General features: G+C 42.9%; 1 protein-coding gene across 4 annotated transcripts in view; it reads right to left on the reverse strand.

Annotated features, from left to right (window-relative positions):
* Positions 1 to 15,129, reverse strand: part of Rcbtb1 (RCC1 and BTB domain containing protein 1) — a 42,778-nt gene extending 27,649 nt beyond the window's left edge. The window contains exons 1-4 of one of the 4 annotated variants that reach the window (XM_057786146.1): positions 15,088 to 15,129; positions 2,081 to 2,150; positions 1,797 to 1,966; positions 1,326 to 1,476 (exon numbers count right to left, since the gene is read on the reverse strand). In XM_057786146.1, the coding sequence (XP_057642129.1) occupies positions 1,326 to 1,476; positions 1,797 to 1,922 (277 nt within the window). In that variant the 5' untranslated portion in view covers positions 1,923 to 1,966; positions 2,081 to 2,150; positions 15,088 to 15,129. Of the gene's footprint in view, positions 1 to 1,325; positions 1,477 to 1,796; positions 1,967 to 2,080; positions 2,151 to 14,828; positions 14,990 to 15,087 lie in introns of those variants that run through there. The other 3 variants (XM_057786147.1, XM_057786145.1, XM_057786148.1) reach the window with 3 other exon arrangements.
* Positions 15,130 to 19,123: the final 3,994 nt, after the last annotated feature.

Here is a 19,123-nt window from a genome sequence, read left to right on the forward strand (position 1 = left end):
CATAATTTCAAAAGAATCATGACATATTCCAAAGGTCACAACATTAAAGAAAGGCAGTAATTTGAAAGTATGTCTTTTAATGTGTTTGCAATATTAAAAATGTTCTTCAGTATTTAGGGTCAGATATCAAGCACTGGTTATGATTGCTGTGTTTGAAAACTTCAAACCCTTAGGCCATGATGGGTGAGAGTGAACCAGCTGGTAGACTATCAGCTGACAGAGTCGAGTGGTGGCAGCCACATGATGACTCAGAGCAGGTGTGACAGAGCTGCCATACTCTGCTCAAACCCCGCCAGACTGCTGTGTGGGCACTGGCTCTCACAGCCTGAGAGAGATGGAAAGAACATGGAGTGGATTCAGATTGGAGTCACTGGAAGTCAGGTGGCCACAAAGGCTGAGGCAGCATCCGTGGGAGCTGAGGCTTCCCTAGTACAGACACAAAGAAGAGATGCACTGTCTCCCACAGGCTGCCCTACAGGACCATCTAACAAAATCTGAGAGCTTCTGTAAGGGATAAGAGGCCTAAAACCCGAAGGGAAGCAGTTACACATGACAAACTTTCAGAGTGCTGCTTGCTCACAGTACAGACAATTACCAAAGGAGAATAGCAACGCTTCTTTGGTGACCTCGGTGAGGGGCAGTCTAAAGGACAAGAATCTGTCCATTTCTTCTAGCCCTTCAATATGGTACCCATATGGATGCTCTTCAGAATAAACTAAAATATCTTGATTCAAGATTCAGCAACTACATAAAGAAGAAAACCCAGATTATGTGTTTATAGAAATATATCAAAGAAGGCTGGAGTGATGGTTCAGTGGTTAACAGCACGTATTGCTCTTCCTAAGTTCAATTCCCAGCACACAAATCATATGGCTCACAATCACCTATAACTCCAGCTCCAAGGGGATCTAACACCTCCGGCCTCTGCAGGCCCTGTGCTAGTATGTACATCCCCCACACTGTTTATACATATAGTTCAAATAATAATAAAAATAAATTTTAAAAATATATAAAACAAACCTTCTCAAAGTTACCCTGTAACCACACATTCACTGAAAAATCAGACTGGAGGAACCACATCCTTTGACCTTTCAGCATTCTACAATTTACACTGAAAGTCTAAGAATCTTAGAGACTGTCTGTATACAAGACACAATGCTGCTATCCCAATTGTCCTCGAGTGTCCTAAATTTTATCTTAATTATATACTCTCCCACAAACAAAGAACAATTCAAAGTTAGTTACTTGATACAGCACTTTTCCTTGGCTCAGAATGAACTGTTCAATTACTCACAAATCCCAACACCAGAGTTTTCCCTCTTTACCTTCAGTGCTGAGGAGGACATGGGGGCCACTCCCATAACTAAGGCTTTTGATTTTTTTTCCACACAAGGCTTCTAGTCTTTTGGGCACCAGAGTGCTCTGGTTGTCTCCAGTTCCTAGACAGTTACTATAGTTCAGTCCAAACACGAAGACCTAGAAAACAAATACCTTTGTCTAATCACATGTAAAGCTCCTTTCCCTGCTCAGAAAATAAGATACATTCAAGTCTAGTTTGAGCCCAGGCAGCAAGAAGAGACTAATATAGCAAAAAATTTCCAGCCTCTGCTGAGAACACTCAGGCTTTGCAGTATTAGTCCATACTATAGAACAGAAGACATTTAAACAGGAAACTGGAATGCATCAGAGTTACTGTCCTGAAGTTCTCTTTATCCCAAACCTACCCCAAAATCCTTCAAACTATAGGGTTTCAAGTTCAACCCCAAAACAGGTCCCAAACTAAACTCCAGTCTTACCTCATCTTTGTCAGTGACATAGATCGCCTCGTTGGCAGAAGAACCAAAGACACATGCTTTCCTGATCGATGCAGCTTCCTGAGGTGAGAGCAGAGTGAAGATTGGCCACTTTCCTACATCCACCATGACTCTGGCTTTCGGTGATTCCTATAAATAAGCTGACATCTCTGCTGCAAGAATTAAAGAAGGATTTCAAGAAAAAAAAGTAATAACCACTAAGCAAACTTTAATAAGAGTTTCACTAATTATTAGTAAAAGCTACCAAAAGATAATCCCAGACCCACCTTTATGGAAATGGAACAATCACTTCCTCAGTCTGTCCAATCCTCTAGCCTTCAAAAACCAGGCCTCTCCCTGAAATGAGAGCACAGCATACTATAAGGAGTTTCTCTTGCCAAATTCCAGCAGACTTACTGTTACACACATGCACATATTAGTATCTAACAAAGAGAAAGCTTGCTACCTACATGGATCTGGACTCTCCTAGGGATATTTCACTCAGGGATTCAGATAAATATTACAATACTAAACCGGCATGGTGGTGCACGCCTTTAATCCCAGCACTCTGGAGGTAGGGACAGGTGGATCTTTGTGAGTTTGAGGTCAGGCTGGGATATAGAGCAAAGTTCCAATACAGCCAGAGCTACATAACAAAGAGACTGTCTCCAAAAAAAATTACCATCATAAATTGTCTATGTCAGTTCTTAACCAGGAGAGGGAGGGAATTAGAAAAGTCAGAAGTATTATCTCTACCTTCACATTCACACATGCCCAAACCCAGGGTACCTGAAAAACTCATTTCTTGCAGAAACCGCCCGGCATACAGAGCCACTGCTTCACGACAAGAATGTGGTAACCCTCCTCAGAAAGCCAAGAGGAGGTAAAGCTGCAAGAGGAACTGAATGAAACTGTCTACACAGTGAAATGCAGCTATCACCTCACATTTACAAAGATAAGACACTTTATCCCATCTGGGTGCTGAGCTGGTGCAGGCCAGGTTTGGTTAGCTTAAATTGTGCCGTAAATGAAGCAGATATGATTCTGTTTATGGAGCTTTATGCAAAGAATCCTAGGTGGGGCTCTTATTTCTGCAAGGCGGAAAAGAAGGGGTGGAGATATTATGGAGTCTGTGCAAATACAAAACCCCATCAAGCTAGTGAATTTCCACTCAGCTCTCACCTCTGCAAACAGAACAAAACCAGGCTTTCCTAATGAGGACCCAAAACCGTCAAGCTCCCATTTCTCACCCTTGGCTCTTTGAAAACAGCCAGGAAAGGCAGTTCTCTCTGCTCTAACACCTCCCTACTTAAGACATTTTCTGAGAGTGCTCTGGCGCTTCAGCACACCAGCCAATGCCTCAGCTCCTGGCATCCACACTTCTAACAGCACTGATCTGAACATATCACACAGTCAAGGAGGGGCGAACACCACAGATCATCACTAGGGGTGTGTCACTGCAGCCAGGCATGAAACTTAAGCATTCTTAAGGATATTAGGGGAAGGCAAAACACATAAGCACAAGAAAACTGTTCCATATGGTACAAAAGAATACTAGAAAGAGAATTCTCCTTCTATGTGAAAGCAATCACTATTATCAGTGGTTTGTAATTCCTTCCAGGGGTAGTGAATACTCGTGAGTATAGTGAGTGCGTGTACACGATCTGCGTGTGTGTACATGGCATGTATGTGTTTTAGAACAAAACACAAATATCCCCTTTATCCCCATCTTATTAATGGAAATTGCTCCCGCTTAGCAACAGGAGAGCTACATCACTTCAACCTTAGAAGGTATTCCATTATACTGATGTAGCAATTTGCTTACCTCTTACTAATACATAATTAAGTACTTGGCATTTTTATTCTAGAACACTGAAAGTACTGTTCGCATACAGTACTGAGAAAATATCGCATTTGATACATAAATTTCTAAAGTAAATTCCTAAAAATGAAACTTCTGGGTCCCAGGTTTAATAATTTCTTTACCCTTGACAACTATTTCAAAATATCCTTTATGACTCACTATAAATGTAGATCGGCATCTGTTACCCTTGATCTGTAAGCAGGGTTAGATTATTGTCAAGACAGAGACATAGAGGGGGGACATGGAAGATAAGGAAGGAAAGAGAAGAGAGGAGTGAGGAGGAAGAAATGTCCCCAAAATGTCGGGTTTCTGCCTCTTACAGAACAAATGGGGCAGGAGCCATGTGCAATGTAAATGCCTCCAAGCAGGTTGCTGTCAAGAAAATTCAGAAGCATCTTTTCCTTTTATAATGCAAACCACACAGAATTCTTCTTAACCATTCAGAATTTTGATATATAATTTATTGAAAACACATGATTCAGGGTCAGCAAAATTGTCCAATGATTAGTGAAAACTGGTCACCTCTTGTCAAGCCTGAGGACCTGAGTTCAATCCACAAAAACCATAGGACAGACCAACTTCTGAAGCTGTCCTATGCCCTGCATATGGTAGAAAGAAGGACAGACCAACTTCCGAAGCTGTCCTATGTCCTCCATATGCACACCATGGCACATTCACATCTTCCCACAATGTTTTTTTTTTTAAAAAAATGTAATTTAAAAATTGTTAAATTCAAGATCCACAGGCTGTGGACTATAGTTAAACTGATATAGTCCTTTCCTAAAAGCACAAAGCCCTAGGTTCAGTCCTTTTAGTCCCAACATGATAGAATGGAGGCAGAATCACAAATTTAAAGGCATCCTCACCTACACAACGATTCTGATAGCAGCCTGGGATGTCTTCTGTCCGTCTGTCTCTCTCACATAGGCATACACACACAAATCAGGCATGCCAGGGGGGCAGTGAGAGACTGACTCACTCTCCTCCTCAGAGACTACAACACAGGGGCATCACCACTTGAAACCACACAAATTCCAATGGTACAATTACTCTGAGACTGGCAACTCTGCCTTCAGGGCCTGGCAATTTCCTTCAAGATCAAGTTTACCTTCTAAATGAGGGTTAATTTTATGAGCTGAGTTTGCATGTGGCTAAATTAGGTGAAGCTTTATTTTACAAGGCATTTCTCCAAAGGCTTGTATTTTTTAAGAGTCAATAAAAGAAACTGCTCAGACATCTCCACAGGCACACCATCCCACTACACAAGGAAGAGTATCACCAGAGACCTTTGTGTAGAGCAGGAACAAAGCCCTAAGCAAGGTCTGTGCTTTAGGCTAACATTGACATCTCTAGTCAGTGTGATACACTTTTATCTTTCTCAAAACTGTTCTAAAACTATATAATTCCTGTTCTAAAACTATATAATTCATATTCAACATATAAAGAACATCTATGGGGGATTTCTTGAGTGCATGAAAGTCAGAGCTAATACTGGTCAAGTAGGACCCTGTCTTTAAGACGAGCCTGGCTAACAAGACCATTGTCTATTATATAAAGAACAATATTAATTAGGCTGACCCAAACAGGAAACACAATTATCGACAGATTTGCTATTAGCATGGGTTATTAATTATGCAATCGTATAATTATAAACATATTAATTTACTTATTGGGGTATGTGGTAAATAGGCACATACATGCAGGTGCATACCTCTATGCATGTGCACGTGGAGGCCAGAGGTCGAGGTCAGGTGTCTCCCTCTCTTCTCCGAACCTGGAATTCACTGACAGGCAAGCTGTCTGGAACAGGTCTCCAGGATCCATCTGTTCCCCCACACACACCTGCACTAGGATCACAGGCCAACACTGCCACAATCTGCTCTTTATGTGTGACATGAACTCATGTGTGCACAGCAAAGCACTTTACCTACCGAGCCATCCCCCAAGTCCCACTTTAAAGATTTATTTTTATTATTTTTAAAATTGTGTATGTATGCATGTGCATGTGAATCCAAGTACCCATGGAGGCAAGAGGTGTAGGATGCCCCTGGAGTTCCAGTGACAGGAAACTGTAGGAACCTGATGTGGCTGCTGGGAAATGAGCCTGTGTCCTCTCAAGATCAGTAGTACATGCTCCTAACCACTGGCTCAATACTCCAGCCCTTCCTAGCCTCATTTTAAAAGAATGTAAATACAGTTCAATTAAACTTCGCTTACATCATCTCAAAGGCTGTAGAGTAATGTTGGTGCTTCACAGGGTAAGACATGAAGTGATTCTACTGAATGCTCAGGAGTCACTGCTAACAGAAAGCAGCTTTAACCGGCCCACTTAGCCCAGCCTCCAACAGGCATGGGCTGTGTAACATGTTGAAAAATATTCAGCCATGTGTTCTCAGACACATAACCCCATGCTGTCCTTTCTTATGCAATCCTGCGACCTACAAACCAAGCTACTCCTAAGGAAACATCATAGAGAAAGACACTAAGGAAAATCTTATATAGCCAAACCATATGCTTAGTCAAGTTTAAAATAAAATCAATACAAAAACACAAACACCTATGAGATTTAACAGCTATGCCACCAAGTACTATATACTGTATAGTTACAGTTTTGAAATACAAAGGCTAACACATATCTAGAAGTTATAGGAGACATTTTAAAAATATATCCTCAGATTTCTCCAATACTTTCTGACCAATACAAGTAAGTATTTCAGGGTCAGCAAAAATGGCTGAGAAGGCAAAGGCGTTTGCCATGCAAGCCTGGTAAACTGAGTTCAATTCCTGGAATCCACATAAAGGTAGATGAGAATCAACTCCATGAAGTTGTCCTCTGCTCTCCATGGTGCTGTGGCATGTGCCCCCCCATACATCACATATACTCATGAAATAAAAAATAAAGATTTACAGCCTTTAAATATGCATATTTAAATAAATAAAAATATAAGTTTAACTATTTGGCAATTGTTTGAAGGTTCTAGCACAGGAAAACCCATCTTCTTTTATTCATGGGGGAGGTCGTCACCCACCACGCAGGGCCAAGCATGTAGTTTCAGGAGGAAGCACATGGAGCCATGAGGGAGGGAGGTGACACCTGCCTAGGTGGTCAATCAGCCAACTCATCCATGATGGTCAGTGGGGTGACAGAGCCCCAGTCAGACTGTCCTCACATCACATTTACTTGAATTATGTTTTAGTTTCTAATTCTTCAAGAATTTTAAGATTTATTCCTGTCTTAGGTTTTTAACTTAGAATAGTAGACTGTTTAGACAACAATCTCTAACGTTGGGAGTCGGGGGCAAGGTTCAATGGGAAAGTGATTGTTATGACGGCTCAGTGACAAATTTCGGCCCAGAGGAATAGAGGAAAGAGTCCCAAAATTGATCTCTGGCCTCCAAATAGACCCCCCCCCCCAAATCTATAGTTAAAATCATGTATTACTAATATTATCATCTGTAGTTTGCATGGTGTGTGTGCACATGTGGAAGTTAGAGAGCTTTATGGGATTGTGTCTCTCATTCTTTCTTGAGTTCAAGGACTGAATCTTGGTCACCAGGCTTGCACAGGAAGTGCTTTTACCCAGAGAGTCATTGCACTGACGCTAAAATCTCTAAAATTATTAACAAAAATTTAAAATGTAGGAGTATCAAGCTGGGCATGGCAGCACATGCTTATAACCTTAGCACTCAGGAACCTAGAGATGAGGATTCAAAGTTCAACGCTAACCTGGGCTACATAACAGGACCTTGTCTCAAAAAAAAAAAGTTGGAATGTAAGATGATGACACAGTTCTTCAAATGAATGAAATATGATCTAACAAATTCACTTTTAGTATAGTCAAAAGAATTAAAAGCACAAACTCAGTTATGCAGCAGTGGACAAGCAATATTATTTGACAGGTGAATAGTTAAGTAAAATGTGACCTACCCATAAACTTCACCTTGGGAAGAAATCCTGAACATGCTGCAGCAAGGATAAGCTTTGAAGTTACTGTATTACTATGAAACAGGCTAATCACACAGGACAAATACACAGTTCCACTGTGTGGTATCTAGAACAGTCAGATCAGAAGCACACAGGAGGCAGAGGCAGGAGGAACTCTGAGTTCAAGGCCAGGCTGGTCTACACAGTAAGTTCCAGGCCAGCCAGGGCTATGTAGTGAGTCCCTGTTTCAAAAAAACAAACAAAAAATGAAAGAACAGTGGTTGTCAAGAACTGAGCATCAGAGGAAATAGGAGGGATGGTTACTGCTCCATGGGTACAGCTTTGAGATGATAAATATAGAGATGAATGGTAGGGTAACTGAACAAAATTATCAATGTAGTTAATGTCATTAGACATTTATGAATGTTAAAAATGATACAGGACTGGAGCAATGGCTCAACAATTAAGAGCACTAGCTGCTTTTGCAGAGGACAGGGTTTGGTTCCCAGCACTCACATGGTGGCTCAGAACTATTTGTAACTCTAGGTCCAGAGGATCTGGAGTGCAAGCATCAGGCACACACACACATACAGTGTAGAAAAATACTCATATACATAAATTCTTAAAAAATAAAAATGTTTAGTTGGGTGGTAGTGGCGAACACCTTTAATCCCAGCACTGAGGAGGCAGAGGCAGACGGATCTCTGTGAGTTTGAGGCCAGCCTTGTCTACAAGAGCTAGTTCTAGGACAGCGAGGGCTTTTAAAGAGAAAAACCATGTCTCGAAAAACCAAAAAAAAAAAAAAAAGTAAACTTAATGTTACATATATTTCACCATAATCTTAAAAAGTCCAGCGATTTGATGGGCTGAGATACAGTCCACTTGCTACAGTGCTTGTCTGGCATGCACAGAAGCCTGGGTTCAATAGCAGCACCACATGCCACATAAAACGGGACGTAGTAAACACACACGTAATCTCAACACCAGCTACTCTGGAGGTGGAGGCAGGAAGATCACAAGTTCAAGGTTCTCCTCTAGCTACAAAGTGAGTCTGACACTAGCCTGGGAGATTTGAATCCCTGTCTCAAGAAAAATCCAAGCAATAACAGGTCTACATTAATCCTTCAGTAAATTCAAGTATACATTATTAAAATTAAGCATAAAAGGTTTCAATTCTAAAACCATGCATCTGCAAAAGTACAGTTATATTTCATTAATTCTCTTTTGAATATTAAATACAGGCTAGAGATATATTCAACAGAATATTTCTTTTTTTTCTTTTTCTTTCTTTTTTTTTCGAGACAGGGTTTCTCTGTAGTTTTGGTGCCTGTCCCGGAACTAGCTCTTGTAGACCAGGCTGGCCTCGAACTCCCAGAGATCCACCTGCCTCTGCCTCCCGAGTGCTGGGATTAACGGCGTGCACCACCACCGCCCGGCCCTCAACAGAATATTTCTAAAAGAAATAATTTTCTTAGAATTTTTCAGAAAAAAAAAAGGCTTTTCCAGCACATTCAGCAATATAACAGACCCAATAAAATTGCAAAGGCGATGAGTCTTCCCAGGGCTGGACTGACAACCACAACCAGGAGGGGTAATTAGCACATCCACCATATTCAATAGCTAGTCCTGTATGCTTAACTAAGATAGTCATTTTTGCTATTTTTCCAAACCTGTATTTTTTTCTAGGAAATGCTTTCTCATCAACAGCATTAACATGTTATTTCTTCTTTTACTCTGGAGATAATAAATAACGGAAAGAACAGAAAAATGACAAGCAGAGGCAGAAGAAGACTTCGAACACCTTCCACCCAGTTGGTTCTTTGGCACTGAAAACAGAGCCTGCCTCCTCTCTGTCCATTAGCACTGCAGATCAATAACCCACTCCCAACCATGGCTTTTTCAGAGAGCCTGTGGCACACGGAGGAAAGATTATTTTATTTCCTATTCTCAAAAGTAAGTTCAGGAAATAAAAACACAAACCTTCCAAATTTAGAACCCTACATTTAGAACTAGATGGCCGAAGGAGCAGTGAATCAATCCCCGGTGCCCTCTTAAGAGCCCATTTATTTTACTTTCCCCTAGGAATCAAGTATTAAGGCCAAGAAGGGGAAAATTTTTTTAATTTTGTTGACCTAGCAAAAACCATATTTGACTATGTTTACAGAGTTTGAAAAACAGGAAGTTGAGATCAATAGTACAAGAAAGTTTGTTTTTGATGTAATAACTCAATATTAAAAAAAACTAAGAATGTACGGCTGACCTATAAGTGTATGTCTTTCATAGACCTCAGGGTTCCTCTTCCAGACCAACCAGAACGTATTTGGAACAAAGGGAATGATGTCACCAACAGGACTTTCTCCCTCTGAACAGCTTTTCCACTGATCTGAAAGCTAAGGAAAAGAGAGTAAAGAAAGCAACTCTTCAAAGACAGCCAGCGCCAGAATTCTAAGAAATTGGGTGTGATCTGCGGAGCAGGAAGGAGTCTCCACCTTCTCCAGTATGGAAACACTAAGCAGTGAAAGCACAGCACCCCATGGGCTGGATATTCCCAGCATCTCCTCTAAGGCCAGACTTTTAGAAGCCTCAACACCAAATACACAAGGCCTCTAAATTCCAGCTGTGTTTAATTAAGCACTTAAGATACATGATAAAGATTCCTACCACAGTGTTTCTATTTTATAGACTGAATGAGTTGTGATTTGTGTCATCAGTTGAAGAAGTTAAGCTGCCTCACAACTCAGTTGTTTTTGTAGCTCATGGGCTACTGATAGACTCTAAGGGGCCTCACAAAAAAAACTCCAACACAAAGTAATAATGTGAACCAAATTAATAGTAGAGCTAACTAATTCCTCTGCAATCACTCTAGATACCAGTCAAGCTAAGGATACTGTAAAAGAGAGCAATACAATCACGGCCCACACCCTCTGAAGGTCAAAAGCCCTGATAGAGATTCTGAAAGCAAAACAAACAAACAAAAAAACCCATACTGGTCTAAGCAAATGGTGGGAAACAGCAAACAAGCACACAATCCATGACACAATCATGTGCTAAATCTGCAAAATAGGACAATTATACGAAAATTATCACAGAAATGCTGGCATATGAAATCCTAGAGGTCAAATGCTCAGGGATAAATAATGATGAAGCATAAGCATTTCCTTAGGAAAAAACAACGTATTCTCTCCAGAGCAAGCCTCCTTAACTTTCTTCCTTTTCCAATCGGTCTTGTAGGTACTGGGATGACACTAATGTGCTGCCCTGCCCAGCTCTAAGTGCCCACCTGTGCATAAAGATTTAACAATATGGTTGTTGTCTCCATTTCTAAGCTCACTGTATCCATATTCTAGGAAAACTTTCTAATAAAAGGGTTCCAGGGTTCGGGGCAAACTTTTTGGAGTACAACCTTGCAACTATCATCTGTCTATGTTACAGCATAAGATCAAAAAATCCTTTGGCTTGCTGTAGAGCCAAATGCTACCTATAGGAACTTCTTACATACCTATTCTGGTGGGCTTTGGGATACCAAGACGCTATCCCTCCTGATCAAACACTCATAGTGTGTTCAGGTCCAGCCTCTAAGATAGACCAACCTCAAATCTTTTAAAACAGAAATGCACCTTAAAACTTCTCTCCTTCAATGTTATAAGGGATACAAATAAAATGCAATTTCAAAATTTTTCTGAGACACTAATTCTATCACTGCCTCAGCTGCAAGGATTGCTGACTGAACTGGAAGAATCAAAGGGAAAGCACGCCCTGAGTCGGGTAAGACTTGACACCTGTGAACACAGCATCCACTCCTCATCAGCCACAGCTAAGGCCACCTGTACAGAGGTCACTGAGGATCACCTCCCACCTTCGTTTAAAAGCAGCATGACTACTGTCCTACAATTTCCCAACACTGACAGTGTCCACATTTTGTATAACTGGTTTGTTCAAATTCATTACTTAAGATGAGAATGGAAGGTCCGATAGCTGTCCTTCCCTAAGAGGCAGAAATTATCTGACTTGAAGCATAATCTGCAGTAATGGCCCCTGTCACCCAAGGGGCATCTTTCATTTCACTGCCCGGAAGTTTCTGGCAATTCTAGGACAGGGATTCTGACAGCCCATTGATGAGTGAAGAAATAATACTGAACTCATATGCTCTGGTTGGAAAACAAACGACCCGAGTGCCTACAGGGTTAGCCGGAGAAAAAACCAGATCTTGTGAGGCAGACTATGATAAAGGATACTCTTTTTTAATTCTAGCACTCAGGAGGCAGAAGCAGGAAGATCTCTATGAACTCAAGGCCAGTCTTAACTACATAGCCAGTTCCAGGCCACTCAAGACTACATAGTCTTGTAAGACCGTGTCCTAAAAACAAAGAAACAAGCAAAATAAACCAGGTGAGGCGGAGCCCTAAAACTGGACACCAAAGTGTCTAGATTCTACAGTCTAGAGGTACAGTCTGATCTCAGAATTTTCTTCTCCAAGAAAAAGGTTTCTCTTTCTGTTGCTCTTTTTTAAGCTCTAGCCTAAAATGGAACAGGAAGCTGCTCAGAGGATCTTTCTCAAAGGCAGAGACAAAAGTACTCCTAAGAAAACATCTGTCTGCTCTAGGTCTGATGGCAAACACATTAGAAATGACAGTTTGCTTATATGTGTTATATGTGAACATATGTGTTCACGAAAGATCTAACATCTTTTGAAAACAAGGATTTAAACTACATGCTAAGCTTCATGAAATAACAAACTACAGAGGGAACATCACGCACTCATCATTCGGATAACATCACAAAGCTTTCTAGTAAAACCAGTGGTGATAATCATATCAGTAATAGCCAATAACACGGAAGGGAATTGGCTTTTATATTTAGCCAGTTACAGTCTTCCCTTTAATTCAGTATATTTCTATGTGTTACAAAATAAGATATAAAGATTTATCACCAAAGCCTGGTACCAGACTTGTTGACAACAATTTTGTCCTCAGGGTTCAATCTTGGGACTCAGTTATCCGTTGCCTAGATTGATACCAAGGGTTTTAAGGTACAGGAGAGTATGCTGTTCCAACTACCTAGTTTTTAAACAATGTCTCTTCACAGCTCAAGGCATCCTTGAACTCAAGGTTCTTTCTCTCAACCTCAAAAGTGCTGAGATTCGGATATCTCTTGGTACGTAATTTACCAGCCTGGAGCTGGCCCACCGACTTCACCAGAGCAAAAGCTAAAGCTGCCACGCCTCTTAATGAACATTCACAGAACAGGTGAACACCCTTCAAAAGCCTAGATTCAAATGCAGAGAACACCATCTCCACCTGCTGAGGAGAGAAGCAGGCAGTGAGGCTGCTCTAAGTGTCTCGGGAAAGAAATTTCCACAGCTGTAAGCAATGGCACCCAGAGGCCTCCACCACGCTGAGCCCAGGATTGGCCGGACCATCTGAGAAAGCACATTTCATCTCCACAGCCACAACTTTCTCCAGTGCATCACAAAGCCATTCCAGTGAACAGCTGGACACTTGGAACGCTCACCTCTGCAAACAACGGACTCCCTAAGACTTCAGAGAAGGTTCCAGAAAAGGCCTCCCTGAATGAACTCCAGTGTTTCCTGGAGTCACTTCACACCTTGCCATCAGCGAGTATGGGAGCATGAGTATGACCATATTTTAAAGAGTATATTCGCTATCTCAAAACCCCTGTAGTAAGCCTAGTTACTTGAACTGCTATTCAAACTATCAAAATTCTAGAATCAAGTAGACTTTGGCAGCTTGACTCCCCAAACACTAGCTAGTTTACAAACTGAAATCTAAGTGAACTCTGCCAACTCCCCAAATTTCCAAAGTCAATAGAATTCACACCCTAAAATACAAACTGTTTTCTCTAGGTAGTAAAACTGCAGACGATGAACACTTTTCTTCGTATTAACATTTCCTAAAGTCTCCTCTCTCTGCTTGTAAACATTTTACAAACAGTACACTGTGGCCTAGATGCCCCCGAAAACTTGAAAACTGAGTCCATATTGTGAGTCAAATACATAACAGAAGAGGCAGGCGGATCTCTGAGTTCGAGACCAGCCTGGTCTACAGAGCTAGTTCCAGGACAGGCTCCAAAGCCACAGAGAAACCCTGTCTCGAAAAACAAAAACAAAACAAAATACATAACAGAAAATTATTAACTGACATCCTAGGAATCCATTTGAGCTAAAGTCAAGAAATTCTCATCACATCCCTCAATACATACATACAAGGTAATGTAACATTTTAAAAATTTACCCATAGAACCTAGCAGGGAAGAAAAAAATGTGTCTCGCGGTCTTGTCTGGTCTCTAGACTCATGTTTCCTTATGCTTCTTTAAAGTACCGGATACAAAGCAAGGCCCTTCAATTTCATCACTGGCAGATAAAGATCGCATATTTTGCAGCTCCTGGAACACACGGGCACTCAACTGAAAATCTTAACAAACTTGAAGCTACAAGCGCCACAGCTTTGGTTTTCTATATATTTTCTGGGATTCGTGTTACTCAACGCTTTGGATCAAAAGCCATAAAAGTCGCTTGCGGAAGAAACACTTCAAAGATGAAGGCATCACCACTTCTTCAATAGGCACAAGTTCAGAGGGGAAAGACCCAGTTAGAAGTACTAATAAATTCACTGGTGTTCACACAATAGGTTAAAAGCCAGCCCACAGACGAAGAGAAGCTAAATAGAGTTGTGATTTAAGTTGAAGTTAGAATTCACAGCATACTCTAATCTCCTGTCAGGGTCCAAGCGGCTTCTCATGCCTGCCAGCATCCCTTGCTTTTGATGCTATCCCTGCTACAGCACACACCAGCTTCAGAAACCCAGGGTGCGCCTCCTACTAGCCGTGGACCTCGTCAACAACAGGGCAGAGGAAAGGGAGACCCTGCGGGTTCTTTTTAAAAAGAGAGGTCGACTGTCGTCTGAAACGGCAGCCCTCGGCTTCCCGAGTCCACAGCGGACAGCTTCCCACCGCTAACCGGCCCGCCTCGACGGTCGTCTCCGGTGGGGCGGGGGCCGCGTCTCGTCGCCGGCAGGCCGCGGGCGACCTCTCCTCAGCTCGCCGCACCCCTGGGGCAGCTTCCCGCACGACACACGGGCTATCCCGGTGTGCGGGGTGCAGGGTGCGCGGCGCCCGGGGCGCGAGCGCGTCTGCTAAACCCCGGCCCCCGGAAGGCGCCGGTGCGCGGCCTCCGCAGCCGCCTGGCGAGAGCCCCGCCAGCCCGCCCCTCCGCCGCGCACTGCTCTACCTGCCAGGCCGCTCTGCCCGGCCCCGGCTCCCCCCTGCTCCTCAGTGCCAGCGCCGCCGCCGCCGCCGCCGCAGCCGACTCCGCCCGCAGCACCGGTGCGAGCGCCGGGGCCGTCGGTCACGTGGGCGGTGCGCGTCACGTGACGCCCCGGCGGCGCGCGCCCTCGGGCTCCAGAAGCCTCCTGGCTCGGGTTTGGTGGCGGGCCCGGCCTGAGGGGCGGCGCTGGGTTACGAGGGCACGAGCCGCGGCCAGAACTTACTTTCTAGGGAGAACCGGAACCCGAAAGCTACCCAGCATGGCGGCTTATCGCCGCCTTCTTCCCGCCCCGCGCCCCGCCTATTCCTGGCGGCTGTTTATCTGAACACGTGTTTGTCCGTCCCGCCCTGGCCCGGATTGAATGCACCGGAGGAAAAGCTCGGACACCTAGGCCAAGCGGACAAAGAGGCCAGGATCCTGAAAGCTGTCCGCCTCAAGACGTTCCTAGTGCTAAGCGGGTAAACCGAGGCCGGAAAGGGCGTGGGTGCGTGTGCAACACTAGCCAACGTGAAGGTACGCTATCAGCTGTGAAGTCCCTACTACTCTCGGAGCGCCCGTTTGGCATTAGAGAATAAAGTCCAAACTTCTTGGCACAACATCCAAGCAATCTTGTTCAGGCTCACCTTTCCCCTTGGAGCTCCCAGAAGTAAATACGAATCTCCCTCTTTTTCTGTGCGCCTCTAAGCCAGTGGTTCTCCACCTAGCGCTGTGACACTTCAATACAGTTCCTTATGTGGTGACCGTCCCCCCCCCCACACCATAAAATTATTTCGTTGCTACTTCAGAGCTGTAATTTTGCTAGTTAAGACCGGTTCTGGAAATGTTAGACCCCTAGGTTGAGAACGAGCCCTAGTAAATGGATGTGTTCCTACAAAAACCTTACTCTCCACTGGGACTTCCTTGACTACAACACTGTGTTCTGCCTTTCGAGAATTCTTGTTTCTCTTGAGTATTTAAACTTTCGGTGGATTACATTTTCTTTTAACTTGTTGCAGGCCTCTCTGGATTTGTTCACTCTTTTTCTTCAATCTGCAATGTCCAGAATCATCACCACCTTCCTTGAAGAAAAGCAGGAGGAGGACAGCCATTTATTTTAATAGGATAGGCAGGTGTTGGGGGTATTCAATCACACTGTGATACCGAAGTTTGCATCTGCATTGATTAAGTAAAATTAACTTTGGACCAGGAGGCTGAGTCAGCAACTAATTGACAGAAAGTAATCCGAGTGTATCAGAGGGCACCTGGAAGAGATAGAGAGGCACACTGGAAATAGTGGGGAGGGATTTGGAGTGGCGCCGACTTTTTCAATTTTGTTTTGGCAGAGCTGAAGGGTACTCTCTTGGGGAGACACAAGCAAGACAGAAGGCTACCTAGTTGCTACTCAGCCTCTCTTGTAGAGATATTTCATTTGTATTTTAACAAATAAAGCTTGCCTGAAGACCAGAATACAAAACAGTCACACTAGTCAGCCATGCAGACCAGGCAATGGTGGCACACATCTTTAATCCCAGCAACCTAGTTAACCATAGAGACCAACCAGGCAGTGGTGGTGCCTGCCTTTAATCCCAGCACTAGAGGACTGACTATGAGGTGGGATAAGACAGGAGCTCACTCTCTTTGCAGTCTGAAGATTTCATAGAGCTAAGAGCTCTCTAGTGGTCTGGCTGCTCTGCTTTTTTGATCTTCAGATTGAGCCCCAGTATCTATCTCTGGGCTTTTATTGTTTGTGCTACAATAAATCACTCACTTTCACAAGTGCTCATCCCCAGCAAGGGTCTGGAAGACAGAGCACAGAACGGAGAGGGTTATTGTCGACTGTGGCAGTAGGGGCACACTACTCATTACATTAACCTTCTCTGTGCGTTGTTACCGTGGAAAGATGGCATCTAGCTTCCTAAAGGAGCTGCTCCAGAACTCAGCTGAGTTCTGAGGCTCTGCTGCCTGTAAACCACTCTGGATGATGCATTGCCCTACCTCAGTTACAGCTGTTGGCAAACAGACATCTTTGGATCGCTTCAGCTGAGGAGAGCTGCCGCACTCAAAGGAAGGCCTCTTCTGGGCAGTGAATGTCCACTGATTGACTCCCAATATTGTTTTCTTCCTGTTTACCCAGTGTTGATTACATGACTTCTTGAGTGTGTTCATGTGTGTTTGTGCAGACACACATGTCATAGTATGGGTGTGGAAGTCAGAGGACAACTTTTAGGAGTTTGTTTTCTCCTGAAATAGAACTAGGTAGAAAAGATCCATTATTGGATATTGATTTACTAATTTATTTAGTGATTTACTATAGCACTGCTTATACTGCCTGTTTGCCAAGCATGATGCTACCTGGAACAAAATGATTTGGAAAAATAGCTGAAACCACAGGTCATAGACTTTAACAAACTGTGGAATGCCATGTATAAATCTGTAAAATCTAGCTTGCTCGCCCGACCTTGTGGTTTTAGAGTATAAAACAAGAATACAAATTAGACTTCATATTGACCCTTTTTAGGAGCTTTAGTCCGCCAGTGACAACCCCTCTCTTCCCCTCTCATTGGTGTCAGAGTGCTTATTCTAGGAGATTTCATAATGCTGGTACCCTCAGAGGTCAGAAAAGGGCATTGCATCCCTGGGAATTGGAATGGTTGGTGACTGCCATATGGGTCAAACCCAAGTTCTCTGTGAGAGCAGCAAAAGGTCTTAACCACTGAGCCCTATCTCCAGCACTTGATGACTGAGATGTTATTTAATACAGGGCCGCTCGGCGGAGGCTCAGGGTCCAAACTGTAGCATACACACCTTTGTATCTTCTATCTGACAGCTACCTTTTCATAAAGTTCATGTAATTTTTTGTGACGTCCACAGAATGAGATAAATCTTACCATCTATCCCTCGCTGGGCTGAAACTCATGGAGACACACCTACTTCTGCCTCTGCCATTTTACAAAGTGCTGGGGTTAAAGGCCCTTATGTGTTATCATACCTGGTTGAAGTCCATGTTGGTTATGGTAGACCTAATTGATAAACCAAGATAATTGTCCAGCGTAAGATCTTTAATCACATGTAGTAGTTTTGTCACCTGACATGATACGTCCATCTGAAGCATAGCTGTCTTGGAGCACTGTTCAGTTTATTGCATCTTTTGGTCTTACTGGAAGGTTTCACTAACAACAAGCTTAGGAAGTTGCCTTAGAATTGTTTACATGATCCCCATGTGAGCTAGAGAAACAGTTTCGCTTCCTCTATTGAATTCTCTTTCACATGTATCCTGTGTGCCCTGCCTAGAACTTCCCAGGAAATACGTATAGAGCTAAAAGTGAGCATCTTTGTCTTGTTCCTGATCTTAAGGAGCGTCTTAGTTTGCTTTCTGTTGCTGTGATAGAACATCATGACCAAAAGCAACATAGAGAGTCTTATTTCCAATTACAGGTCTATATAACAGCCCCACATAGAAGGGAATCGGGACAGGAACTAGAGGCAGGAACCTGGAAGCGGGATCTGAATCAGATACCATAAAGGAACACTGCTTAATGCCCTGATCTCAGGCTCACGTTGAACTCTCGTTCTTATACCTCTTAGGCTCAACTGCTCAGGGGTAGCAGCACTCGCAGTGGTCTGGATCCTCCTGTCCCAATCTTTAATCAAGTAAATGTCACATAGAAATGCTTACCTGTCAACCTGATAGAGGGATTTTCCTTTTTAAGGTTCTCTTGTTCCAGATGACCTAGATTGTGTAAATTGAAGAAAACAAACAACCTGACCATCACAAAGAGAAAGCGTCAGAGTCTCACCATTCAGCACGATGTCTGCTATGGGGTTTTGGTGATGTATTTTGTCACAGTGAGATCATTCCCTTCTAGTCCCAGTTTACTGCAATTTCTTTCTGTCATTGAGGTACTAAGATTTGTCACTTTCCCTGAATTCTATAATGTGGATTTGTGCTTTATGGATTTGATTCAGTATTCTATTGTGTCCTGATGTTAATTAAATCTTGTTAATTAATTCTATGTGGAATATAATTCTTTTTACATGATGCTTCATCTGGAGGCTTTTCTTAAGGCATTTTTTCATGTACATTCAGAAGAGAAAATATATTGTTTTGTATTTTCATTATCCTATGAGAGCTATGTTTGGCTTTAGCATCAGGATATTTCTGGCTTTATATACTGCATTGGGAAATGTTTACTCCTCGCTACTTCTTATGAAAACTTGATACCAATTAGTCTTTAAATGTTGGGTGAGCTCAATGACAAAGCTGTCTGTGGATGAGACCT

This window comes from Chionomys nivalis, chromosome 12 (assembly GCF_950005125.1).
Source record: "Chionomys nivalis chromosome 12, mChiNiv1.1, whole genome shotgun sequence".
Taxonomy (NCBI): Eukaryota; Metazoa; Chordata; class Mammalia; order Rodentia; family Cricetidae; genus Chionomys; species Chionomys nivalis.